General features: G+C 38.9%; 1 protein-coding gene across 4 annotated transcripts in view; it reads left to right on the top strand.

Annotated features, from left to right (window-relative positions):
- Positions 1-12,924, top strand: part of LOC146684550 (uncharacterized) — a 31,320-nt gene that overhangs the window by 14,105 nt on the left and 4,291 nt on the right. For 2 of the 4 annotated variants that reach the window (XM_085444854.1, XM_085444857.1), the window contains exons 7-25: positions 436-492; positions 619-674; positions 1,007-1,156; positions 3,309-3,374; positions 3,518-3,667; positions 3,770-3,877; positions 5,638-5,767; positions 5,911-6,027; positions 6,147-6,191; positions 6,294-6,373; positions 6,486-6,598; positions 9,600-9,783; positions 10,776-10,860; positions 11,126-11,271; positions 11,396-11,486; positions 11,583-11,731; positions 11,830-11,915; positions 12,143-12,212; positions 12,370-12,488. In XM_085444854.1, coding sequence (XP_085300980.1) covers positions 436-492; positions 619-674; positions 1,007-1,156; positions 3,309-3,374; positions 3,518-3,667; positions 3,770-3,877; positions 5,638-5,767; positions 5,911-6,027; positions 6,147-6,191; positions 6,294-6,373; positions 6,486-6,598; positions 9,600-9,783; positions 10,776-10,860; positions 11,126-11,271; positions 11,396-11,486; positions 11,583-11,731; positions 11,830-11,915; positions 12,143-12,212; positions 12,370-12,488 — 2,002 coding nt within the window. Of the gene's footprint in view, positions 1-435; positions 493-618; positions 675-1,006; positions 1,157-3,308; positions 3,375-3,517; positions 3,668-3,769; positions 3,878-5,637; positions 5,768-5,910; positions 6,028-6,146; positions 6,192-6,293; positions 6,374-6,485; positions 6,599-9,599; positions 9,784-10,775; positions 10,861-11,125; positions 11,272-11,395; positions 11,487-11,582; positions 11,732-11,829; positions 11,916-12,142; positions 12,213-12,369; positions 12,493-12,924 lie in introns of those variants that run through there. The other 2 variants (XM_085444855.1, XM_085444856.1) reach the window with 2 other exon arrangements.

Genomic DNA, 12,924 nt, shown 5'->3' with positions numbered 1-12,924 from the left:
CTAAAGCCTAGCTAAACACCTACCAGCCATTTGGCTGGAAGGCGGGTTTTAAAGGTAGAAAGGTAGAAGGCTGGGCACTGCTGCTCTCGGGGGACTCTAAGTGTTAAATACTTTTTTGCCCCACTGTATTTCTGATATGGTCTCCAGGGAGCTGGGTGGAGATGTATTATAAGGAAAAAACAAATGAGCATTCCCCCTTATTTTGAACTCTTCTGATCTGGTATCAAAGCAGACTGGACCTTTCTAGCATTTACAAATACAGCTGGTGTCCAGACACGGTGCCTCACTAATAGTTGAAACAATCAAACAACATCAACAACACTAAAGTTTTGATGTAATTCTTTTCCAACTGCAGCTTTGAGATGATCTGATTTAAATGTAAAAGAAGTTGAGTGGGAGTGATTGCATATTTAACTCTGCGCATTCATGTTCTAGGTCAGAATGGCCTTCCTTTGAAAGTGAAACCATGTGAAGTCCGCCTTACAAAAATAGGTAAAGGGAAAAAAACTTTACAGTTCTAGCTGCCTGATGTACAACATTTTAAAATATCATGTTGTTTATTTTGTAGATTGAAAGCAGTGCACTAAAAAAAACAATAATATAATACTGTTTCTAAAGAGCCAGGTGATGGATGTGAAAATAAACTTGGAGTGAATGGTGCCTTATGGAAAGAGGTAAAAGATTTTTTTTTTTTCTCTCTGTTAATCCTCTGCTTTCTGATCTACTGCTCTAAAACATTTTAGACTTATGGGCAGATGATATGGCTATTCAGCCTTTGAATGGTAAATTATGTGAAGTTTAAAATGTGACATAATAGCTGAACGTTTTATTTTTGCATTTCTCTCTTAAGTCCCTGTCATGTACTAACACCCTGTTGCCCTTCATAGTTTCCAAAATGAGGAAGATGAAGTGGAGTTTGCCTATATGAGGGCGTGTATGTGCGTGTGTTTTGGTTAACATTTGCATGTGCATGTTTTTTGTGTGTAATGAGTATGCTGTCTCTCAGGGGACCATTAGGGGGAATTTTGGCTGGGAGAGCAGCTTGCGCCAGAAGCCAAAGACCCGTACAGTGTTTCAGGCTGGTGATAACACCTGGTCCAAACCCGTAGGTCTTGATAAGGACAGCAAAAATGAACTGGGGTCCCAAGATGATGTGGTAGGTGTACTCGAGTATACTACCAAAATACCACTGGGCCATAAAATGCTAGAATTTAAAAGTGAACAAAAAAAAAACAAAAAAACTTTGAGCTTCCTGATTTTAAAATTTCAAAAGTAATAAAACATCAGACATTAGTTGACAAAAATATCTACTTGAGTAAGAGCGAAATTATCTGAATATTGATAATATTGAATAAAAAATGTTCCCGCTTGAACAAGGAGTTGATCGTCTTCTAATCTGAAATGTGAGCGTCTTCCTTTTTAATGTGCTGAAGGAATGATACAAATCTGCTTCAAACTGCATCCTTAAGTTAATTTTGCTTGTTCGATTTCTGCTGGTGTCTTGTAGATGCTTAATTACCTCAGAGATCTGTGCGTTAGATACATGCGGTGTTACTATTGACAGAGCAGGGAAGCTAAGCCGGTGGCAGTATGACTAGCACATTTGTCTCCCATTGGTCCGCCGTAAAAGTTTACCTACGCTCTGCATGTCAGAACTTGCAAAAAATGCTCCTTTCCACTTTCAGCTTTCTGAGAATGGGCCTTTGACAACAGGAAACGGGACATGACCACGAAAATTACAGGAACAACAAATTCATGGTAGCTTCCATCCAGAGACAATAGCCAAAAGATGGCAATAAATTACAGGATGAATGTAAACAGAGAGTATGAGATCCTTTATGGGAAAACCACTCCCGATATTCTAGAAAATGGATCCCTTTTCTTATTAGTGCCAGCTAACTAGATGTCTTGTTATGGACCTCCTTACCTTGCTTATACTGATACACGCCCATGATTGGTCTCATGTTCCTGACTTTGTTCAAATTGCTTAATTCAAAGACATAGATAGGAATTCAGTATGCATGTTATTGTTAGGGGATTTTGGCCAGAAAAGTTGTTAGGCCTGGCTGCTTAAACTGTTCTGGTGCATAGTGGGGGCAGAAGTAGAGCTGTGTAAATGCAGCTTTTATTACTTCTGTGCGGACACGGCTGATTGTGAGATTATGGTGGGGCACTTGGAAATTCATTTCCCACCTTCAGCATGAAGATATAATTTTCTTCTTTTTTCAGCTGCTCCTTTTAGGAGTCACCACAGATCATCTGCTTCCATCTCACTTTATCCCTAGCTTCGTCTGTCATCTTGCTCTTTTCCTCCTGCCTGGCAGCTCCAGCTTCAACATCCTTTGTCCAGCATATCCACTATCCCTCCTCTGCATGTGTCCAAACCATTTCAGCTGCCCTCACTAACATGATCTCTCCACTAAACATGCTTTTAGCCTCTTCTGCTTCTTTTTCTTTGCCCAACAGTTGCATATTTTCAGTTAAATGTAAAACTGTATCATTTTATAACATTTTTGAGAAGTTTGATTTTGTCACTCATATCTCATACATTTGATGAAATTCTTTGAAATCCTAAATTACAAAGGTTTTTAAAAGTCTTACTTTTACTTTGGTAAAGTAAAGTTCACATAGACTGAGATATTTAGCAGCGTCAGAGCAGAAGAGGAAGACAAAGAAACGTTTTAAAGCACAGAAGTCAATTATGACTAACTTCAGCACAAAGGAACACCAGCAGTTCCTGATACCTGACAGTGAAACTAGATGTCAGTCAGTCAGTAGCAGCTAATTTTGGAGAGGACTCTTAATTTGAAAAAGGAAAACAAATCTGTGATTTGGAGTACTAAAAACAAAAACACAGCACTAACAAAGTTGAGGGAGAGAAATTGTTGAGAGGAAAAACTGATTAGAATCTAGTCCCACATCTAACTTCATTTCATTCAGTTTCATCATTCGCTTTGTTCACCTGAGGTCAGATTAGAAAAAAGGTTAAAGGGGGAATGAGGTTGTCCAGTTATTAAACCTTCCATAATATTGAAATTAAAATTACAGTAAAAGACTCTCAATCACAATTTAATTACCGTAATCATATTAGAGTATATTATGATGCATGAAACAAAACGAATGAATGAATCTTAACACTTGCTCCGTACCTTCATTTTAACACATTGTACCACAAATGCAATTCTAGTATGATTACAGTCACAACCTTTGTTTTTCTTTTAAAGAAAGACGCTGTTCATCCTCTAAAAATATACATTACCTTTTACTTCTTTGACTTCTTTTTTTACCTAAATGTGGTTGATTTCCAGTCGGAAGATTCTTCAACGCCCAATAAACACACACCAACCAGAGCACGACGTAAACCGGCCTACCAGGTAATGTTACTGCTGCTTTATTTCAAAGAAACACACAAAACCCCAACAACAGATGCATACAGAGGCATTGACAGTTGAATCATATAAAGTGTCTGTTTATAAGAAAATGTGAATCTGCTTTTGTTTTTGTATTTTTGCTGCAGGATGGTAAAGGGTTTCTTACAGGAGTGCTGGTGTGGGGTAAGGTTAAGGGGTTTAACTGGTGGCCTGGGATGGTGGTGCCATGGAAAACCAAGTGTGCTCCTGTGGGTATGCGGAGGGTGGAGTGGTTTGGAGATGGGATGTTCTCAGAGGTTAGAATTACAATGCACAACTGTAAGCTGAGCATTATTTGCTCATGATGCAGAAACAATTCTCAGATTTTGTTTACATCTGATTTTTTCTTTCTGTTGCAGGTATACACTGAGGGTCTTACGCCATTTGCTGCCTTCACTAGGTGCTTCTGCAAAAACTCCTTTGCCAGCTTGCCCATATACAAGAAAGCAATCTACCAAATCCTTGAGGTAGTCTTAAATGTTTTATACTACTTTATGTTTTGTGTTGTCTTTCATTTTCCATTTATCTTCATATTATATTCATATTAGTTTGTCTAAGGAGCTTGGAAAGAAAAGCATCTGAACTACTTCTTTAAGTTGCTTGAAGACGTTTCACCTCTCATCCGAGAAGCTTCTTCAGTTCTAGGGTCAAATGGTGGAGAGTCCCAGATTTACACCCTGTGGGAGTGTCCACCCAAGAGGGACAATGGACCCCCTAATGATCCTCTACCTTATCACACGAGCCAAGGTGTGAAGACGGGTGTAGGTCGCTATCGGGTGAGCTCATTGTGAAACCTTGCCCCACCCTATGATGTGATTTCCTGAGGTCAACTGGCCCAGGATGTGGGTGGGCATTAAGGCGTCTAGGAAGGGATCTCAAAACTGGATTATAGATGGCAGAGACTTGGTGTCACAAGCCAACGCCTCTGTTCAAAGACCCTTTTCTTTCCAAGCTCCTTAGACTACGATGACCCGGATGACTGAGAACCTTCAGACATATTAGTTTGTGTTGCTAAACCAAACTAATGTAGTTCTAATGGGGAATAACTTATGGTAAAAAGTTTAAAACCTCAAGAAATCACAAATCTTAATTTCATTATCCATCTCAGGCTGATATAACATTTCAGGTTTAGTTCATCAGATGCTCATGAGCTCCATGAAAGAGCAACCTGGCAACCTCCTGTTGCCATGGGTTCAACATTATTTATTCCCTAACCATTTGGTGAGTGATTGCCGGTTGTCACCTTTTGAAAGTGGAAGAGGGTGCTGCACCAAAAACAACTGTGTTTGCTTTGGTCACTAGAAGATGGCCATAGTCACCAGTCACCTGTAGTTGCATGGAAGACGCCAACTTCTCTTTAAGCACTCGTTAATTAACCACTAAGCTTGGAAAGGTGAAAGTTGTGCCTCCTGAAACCAACACGTTTCAAAAGACGCAGCTTTTACTTTGAAAGCGAAATGTCACTATTTGTGGCTTGTCTTGTACTCGTCACAGTTCTGCTTCCACTTAGGGAGTAGTTAGAGTGTGTTTGCAGACAAGTCGAAATCTTCCACACATAATTATGAATCACTGCATCAACCTGCTAATGACCAAACCAATCAAAGTTGGTGTTTGGTGCAGCACTTTGTACTGACAACAGCATGCACCCCTTTGAAGCCGCTTGCCAACAGCTCATGGAGTGCAGATTTTTACGAAGTGACCACTGGGTCGCCAAACTGGTGTGACTGGACTCTTAGGAAAAGACTACATCAAGTCAAGTATAGGTATAAATGGTTATCTATTGAAGTTACTCGTTCAGTAGGTCTGTTAAAACCGTGGCTTGATTTCAAAACATTTGCTAAAAGGAACAAACTGACTGAGCAACCTTTTATTACAAAAACACTAAAGGCTTGTGTTTGTTGGACTCAGATATGTGTCCTTGTAGATGTCGCTAAAAACAGTTGTGCTGTGTAATCAATCTTGGTACAAAGTGGGGAATTATCGCTGCTGTGAGCTCATGTTAAGTGTTTGAATCATTCGATGATGCACTTTCAGATGATGTCTGTTTTCACTCTACTTACTGTATATTCAGGTCAGTGAATGTTATGAGGTTAAAAGCAGGAGGGCATATTACAATGGAAATTAAATAACAGAGTGACCGTTTCATGTATCGTAGCATCAAGCTGCTGAACCTTGTTTAATGTACTTGTACCATACTCCAGATTTTGATGACATGTATAATCTGCAGTTGGCAGGTGAGAGGTGTGGAAAGTCTTTTCCTGAGGCTCAAGGCAATGAAGAAAAAGAGCTGAAACTGATGTTGGACTGGGCTTTTGAAGGATTTCTGCCAACAGGACCTGATGGATTTATACCTGTTGGTGTGTCTGTTTATTTTTAATTCTTTCTTACTTTCTTTATAAAGCACCATATTTTATTTTCCTTCTTCCCTCTTCTTGGTGCCAAATATGTTTCTTAAAAACATCCAAGTTATTTAATGTTCTTTGTTTTCTGCCTCTTAAAGACTCTTCTCCACACGGTCAATCCTCTGACTCGACTCTGTCTGACGTCCCGCCTCCGGCGAAAAGAAAATATGTTTTAAAAAATAAGGGAAATGTCCCCGCCATCATCTATAACAAAGGTGAATGTTATTTTTTTTATTTTGTGCTTGTAAAGAGATATTTGTAAGGAAACTACTAAATGAAGCAACTGATTTTGTTGCCATCATTATTTTTATTTCATGTGAATATTTCATTACAGAATCAATAATAGAAGGCGTCAAAGAAAAGGGAAAAACAATTGAAGGTAAGTTCTTTAGCTAATATGGAAGACACTTGATTTCAAACCACTGATATAAACATAACTTTCTTCTCTCTTTTTTTTTTTTTTTTTTTTTTTTTTTTTTAGATTTTTGTTTGTCTTGTGGATCAACTGATATTGACGTCCAGCACCCATTATTTAAAGGTGGTCTTTGTCTAAGATGCAAGGTAATGTAATAACACAAAGATTCTGTTTCTCCCACAGCCTGCTGTGTCTAAATTTAGCCATTATCTGAAGGATGTCCTCTATTAAAATCTGAAAACAACCTTATTTTTACAGGCAAACTTCACAGAAACGTTGTATCGCTACGATGACGACGGCTACCAGTCGTACTGCACTGTGTGCTGTGCAGGCTTAGAGGTCATTCTGTGTGGCAATCCCAGCTGCTGCAGGTAAAAATTCCACAGGTTTTCTTTTTCACATGCAAACATATTGATATTTATGGTTTCTCGATGTGACTTTCGCTTAGGTAAAAACATTTCAATAAGCAAAACAAAGTTCAGCTGTTAATATCAGACTGTTACAGAAATATCTGAGAGAACCTCTTGATGATGGATTCATGAACTTGCTCATGGCAAACTGACTTTTATTGGCCTGTTCCATGAGACAACTTTGAGATGACTGGATCAGGCTAAAGTTTCCATAATCTTTTGAAACATGCAAGTAGTTTAAAGTCTTCCTCCTGGCATCATTAAACCACTAAAACTTCACATTTGCTCATCAAAATTATGTTGTTCTTGTTGTTAGATCCTGCTACAGAGACACTGCCGATGTGTTTTGTGGTCTCAGAATACACAAAAGGCATTGTTCCTGCAGGGCAGGGGAGATGAAAAAGAATTTCACAGAGGCCGAAGCACACTGGATAAACCCTTGTTGCTTCTTCTGAATCAGAAAACTATAATCAGAAGAGAGGTATTTAGACATTGGGAAGCTTTTATAATATTTGCAGTAAAGTCACTAAGTTCACCTCACCTGTAACATTGGCTTCACTAATGTTTCCTGTGGTCCACTCTGTGTACATCCGTTTACCTACTACAAACATTGCACACATTATATTGTGCTGTCATCGTAAAAAGAGAGCTGAGCCAAAAGGCAAAGCTTTTGATGTGAATCCATGTCTATTAAAACCTTCATCTATGGTCACAAGATCCAAATGACTGAAAGAGTATATGGTGGCAATGGTCAGCATCAGGGTGAGCAGCTCAGCTATTTGATGGGAGCTTGGAGCAGAACTGCTCCTCTTGCTGGTCAAATGGATCCAGCTGAGGTGATTTGGGCATCTGGTTAGACTGGGTGGGTATATAGATATAGATATATATAAATGTTTTTTACCAGGTACCTCATAACATGGATCAAGTGTCTTAATCATAAAGCCGCTTTTCTCCACTGTAAGAAAAGGCACCACAAGTACACGGTAATGGCATGTGTGATATCCACCACTGATTTGTTTTCTCATATGGAGTGCATTTGGTAAAGGCTTGGAAAATATCAATGTCGTAGGGCCACGACGGCCACTTTTTTTTCTTTGCACTTGACTGACTGGGCGTTTGTGGAAGGCACAGTTTTTGGCTTTCCTCATATTCCAAAGCGTGCTTGGTTTTAAGGTGATAAAACAAATTACTTGTATATCCTCTCTTTGCTATTACTGTCACCCGGCATAATTTGCAGATGATATTTTTCTGCTCAACATCCGGCTGCTTAAACCCAAACAAGGTGCATATGACCGATGTCGACAGACCTGTAAGCTCCATGCTTGCAGCCGCTGCCATGCTTTCGACCAAAATAGGCGCAGTAAGATGGTATAGTCAAAATCTCTACCATTGGCCAAATCCATATCGTTTCTACCGTATACCGTTTATACCGCCCACCCCTACTGGAGAGGTAATGTATCTCCATAATTGGACATTTGGCCTGAGAATCCTCCAGGATCTCCTAGGAGTGTTGCTGGACTGAAGGACATATAGCATATCCTGCTTAGTCTGCTGCTACTTCCGTCTAGCTTCATTGGAGGCTTGATGGATGGATATTGTTATAAACACTTTTATTTCTCCTGAATGATGGCTCTGTTATCCACACCTAAGTTGATGTGGTTGCTTCTTCAGGTTCACTTGAAACTGGGCGAATCCAGATTTTTGAGTCTGTCATTGGTGCACTATACTTCCAGGGCTGAAGTGATCAACTACGGTATTGATTGCTTATTTCAGTCATTTATATTTTAATTGACCACATGATACTTTACCCAGTTATTCAGCTAAAACGCCATCATGAATAGTTCACTTTAGGTCCTGCTTTCAGTTTCTGTTTATTATATCCATTTATGAGAGACGGATATCACTAGATTATTTAATAGTGGGAAAGAAATAAAAGTATCAATTTTAAAGTTTAACTTCTGTGGTCATAAGAAGGAGTTTGATGTCATTCATTTTATGCCAAGTCACTATATCCAGGAGTATCATCATGTCAGGTTGTTTTATTTTTCTTTTGTGATGCACAATGACATCAGGATGGATTACAAAAGTAATGTTTTTGTATGACAAACTAGTTTTCATGGAAACTGAGGATATTGGACATGTCTTTGGTGGAGCTTCTATCCCCAAGCCATCTGGGCCCTAAACACACACACCCGCCCTCTCACATCATCTATAATTGACTGAGACAGGACTCTTCCAGACACTCTAAACCAAGGCACAATGTACATTTCAATTCCTTTAATTTTAAATATGTTTATATTGTCTATCCTGTAAAATAGTCAGAAGACTATTCATATTAATGTACAGAATTCACCTGCTTGCTGCTACTACTGCACATTCACCCAGTGTATATACTATATATATATTTTATATAATGTTCTTCCTCTACTCTCCCCCCCCCCCCCCCCCCCCATTTTTGAACATGTCGAGGAGTGTGTCAGGCTACATTTCACTGTGTGTTATACTTGTATAACTATGCATGTGACAAATAAAGAACCTTGAACCTTGGTAGCACTTGTCTGCTGAATATACCTATGCTGACTTTAAATAAAAACAGGGGCCTTTAAAAACAACTTACAACAGCTGGTCTGTTGTGTCCACTGCCTTTTAATATGGTGGATGTATATACTATTGAGTAAAACCTGTGAGTCCACCAAATGAGAGAAGATGTACGTCAAAGTGTCATTCACTAACCTCTCCCTTTATCTCATGTCCTACCCCCTCACCTCTCTTAAGGTCTTTGTATCAGTTTACAAACCCCTGAGTTTCATTTTATGATTCGTCAGCCTCTAAAAAAGTCTTCAGTCTCTCTTCTGTCTTCATCACTTGGATGAGTGGCAAAAAGTTTCTCACACTGAAAACGTTAAATCCAAATAACCAGAATCAACTTTCTGAGATTGATGTTCTTATTTTTGTCTCCCAGATGTTACTGTAAGGACTGTCTGAACATCCTGGTGGGCCCAGAAACCTTTGATAAGCTGAAAGATGTCGATCCGTGGAGCTGCTACATATGCAAGCCATCACAGTGTGAAGGAAACCTCAAACTCAGGGCAGACTGGAGTGTGAAGGTCCAAGACTTCTTTGTCAACAACAGCGCAATGGAGTTTGTACGTGCTGCTCTTATCTTTAATTAGAAATGCAGTTTTTGTTTTCATAAGCAAACGGTCTGATCTTATCCCAACATACAGAGATCTTTTTCTTCATTTGAGAGTCAGGTGATGTTAAATTAGTCAATGTAGCGTTTTTAAATATATATTTTTATATTAACTGTAATTATAGCATGGTAACATGTGCTATAATTACAGTTAATTTAACAGCACTGAGATTTTGTTCTAGATTAGAGGATGACTCATTTGAATGAAAATGACCTCGTGGTGTGTGTGTGCCTTCACGATATGATGATATTTGGGGGGAGTGGGGGTTGTTTTTTTTATTATTATTATTATTATTTTTAATTTTAACATCCCGTCGCATTCAACGAAATGCAAATTGTTAAAGTGTATTTTGGTTAAACTCAGGTTAAAACCTTTTAATCCTGGTTTATGTGACTGATTATGAACCAGGCATTGCAGGCTGAGTGACTGCAGGTTTGTTTTTTTTAAGATGGTAGTTAAAGGTCAGATGTGTCGACACCTTTGAGGATTTTGCTGAAGGTTAAAATTAATGTTACACATGACCCAGAAGTCCTAATCATCTTCACCTGGGGAGTTTCTTACTTCTGAGTATTTGGACATTACTGTATGCATGAAGTGGGGCTGGAAGAGGGGCAATTATTTGATGTTAGACAGTTGCCTTTGGCTGTGTGTAAGCATAGTTTATCAAATATTTAATGAAATTATTTATTAAAAGCATCTTAGTTTTATTAATAATGGACCTGCTTTCACCTTTAATTACTGGAATGAGCAGTCTGTTCTTTGAGGGTTTTTAATGATCAGCTCCAGATCCTCAGTGTCAGATAATATTCAGATTTTGTTTTTCTCTGAGGGTGAGAAATTAGTTTTTCTTAAGCTCTGCCAATCAAAGAAGATTTAAGTTAAATCTGTGTTTATGCCATTTCGTTTTTTCTAAATGCTACTCGAATTCATTTTTTTAACCACAGGAGCCTCACAGAGTTTACCCTTCAATTTCTGCTGATCAGCGCAGGCCAATGAAGGTGCTCTCGCTTTTTGATGGCATTGCAACAGGTGAGTTTATGACATTGTGTGGAAAACTCAGCCAATACCCATTACACTCTGTCTGTGCATACTAATGAAGAGCCTTGGAAGGTTCAGTTGGCATCTGTATTAATGTAATAGGAGATGGTTTATTTAACATGAATTAAAAATATAGTAGGTTGTCCACCAATCAGGTCAGTGGTTTGACCTGAATGAGCTAGAAAAGTGTTGAACTGGCAAAATGTGTGCATTTCTAATTGTTCCCTTGATTTCATTTACTTTAACATCATTTCAGGATATCTGGTGCTCAAAGACCTGGGCCTTAAGATCGAGCGCTACATTGCCTCAGAGATTTGTGACGATTCAATTGCTGTAGGGATGGTCAAGCACGAGGGAAAGATTGAATACGTCAATGACGTTCGCACCATTACAAGGAAACATGTGAGTACAAGCAAGACACATGTGAATGCTCAAAATGTATTTTAACTCCTTCCTGTTTTTTAAGTTCTGTGTATATGATGGCTTAATTTATCTCAGTGAGTTTGTCTCTTTGTGTGTGTTAAAGCTGGCCGAATGGGGTCCTTTCGATCTTCTGATTGGAGGCAGTCCATGTAACGACCTGTCCATGGTGAACCCTCTTCGAAAAGGATTATTTGGTATGCAACTTCTAAACTTCTATAAATAAATAAAGACTCAGTAAAGGTTTATTTGTCATCTTTTTAAATAAAATTGTTTCCCTGTTGATCCTGCAGAGGGTACTGGAAGACTCTTTTTCGAGTTCTACCGCATACTGACCTTGTTGAGGCCGAAAGAGGACGACAACCGTCCGTTTTTCTGGTTGTTTGAAAACGTGGTTTTCATGAGTGCCAATGACAAATCGGATATCTGCAGATTTCTGGAGGTAATGTTTCTTTAAGTAAAGGTAGCTACCAGCCTGGTGGAGGGTCAGACTGCATTAAGTTTTAATGCCTAATGTATGCTTTCTGCCTTCTATTGCAGTGTAATCCAATTCTTATCGATGCAATAAAAGTCAGTCCTGCGCACAGAGCACGCTACTTTTGGGGAAACCTGCCTGGCATGAACAGGTATGTACCAATACAGGCTAAAATATTTGTGTTGACTCACTGCAGATCATAGCAAGGATTTTAATGTGCAACTAGAACCTCAACAGACCCACAATAATCAAATAATTTGTATGTCTTTTTAATTTATTTATTTTTCTTCGGTTTTGATTGTTTGGTTTTGAGTGGTACTAAAAAGTCCTGAAGCTAACTGGCCTCAAGTTTACACTCTTGTCTCGGATTTCTTATAGACCTCTCGCTACATCTCTAGACGACAAGGTGACTCTGCAGGATTGTTTGGAATCCGGACGCCAGGCAAAGGTCAACATCATTTATTTATTTATTTTTATTGGTCATGTTTAGTTTGGATTTAGTTTTAGGTTAATAGTGTGGCAACAATTTAAAATATTAGTTTTTGTGTAATCGTGAGACTATTATTTTGTGTTCAACACTGTTAATTTGACATTTCTCCCTGCAGTTTGACAAAGTCCGTACTATCACAACAAAGTCTAACTCAATAAGGCAGGGGAAGATGGGACCGCTGCCCGTCGACATGAATGGCAAGGAAGACTACCTGTGGTGCACTGAAATGGAACAGTAAGCATAATAAATTATTTACCGATTTGTTCCCAGTGTGACATTATCGATGTCAGTGTATAATGACTTCATTCTTGTGTGTTTAATGTGTGTCATCTGATAGTATCTGACTGAGTACATGCCTGAATGGTTTCTAAAAGCAAAACAATATAAACCACCACAAAGCGTTGATGTGCTGCACTAGTTTACACAGCTCTTCCCATTCAGCGTCACATGGGTGTAGCTGCTGCTACTAGTACACGCTAGTTACATATAATGTTTATTAAGCTACATGCACTGCAGTTGAGTTGCATGTACACATCGCTTTACAGCTGACAGCTGGTCACTTGCAGACGACTGTAGTTGCGAAATAACCAACGGGAAGTGAAATGAGCACCGACTAAGTTTTCAGGGTTTGGGGTTTTGGGTTTTTTTGTAATGAAGTTTTGTTTTTTTT

This window comes from Copadichromis virginalis, linkage group LG20 (assembly GCF_057382275.1).
Source record: "Copadichromis virginalis isolate Kocher_CV1m ecotype Utaka linkage group LG20, C_Virginalis_male_GT1.1, whole genome shotgun sequence".
Classification (NCBI taxonomy): domain Eukaryota; kingdom Metazoa; phylum Chordata; class Actinopteri; order Cichliformes; family Cichlidae; genus Copadichromis; species Copadichromis virginalis.
This window is presented reverse-complemented; position numbering and strand designations above follow the sequence as displayed.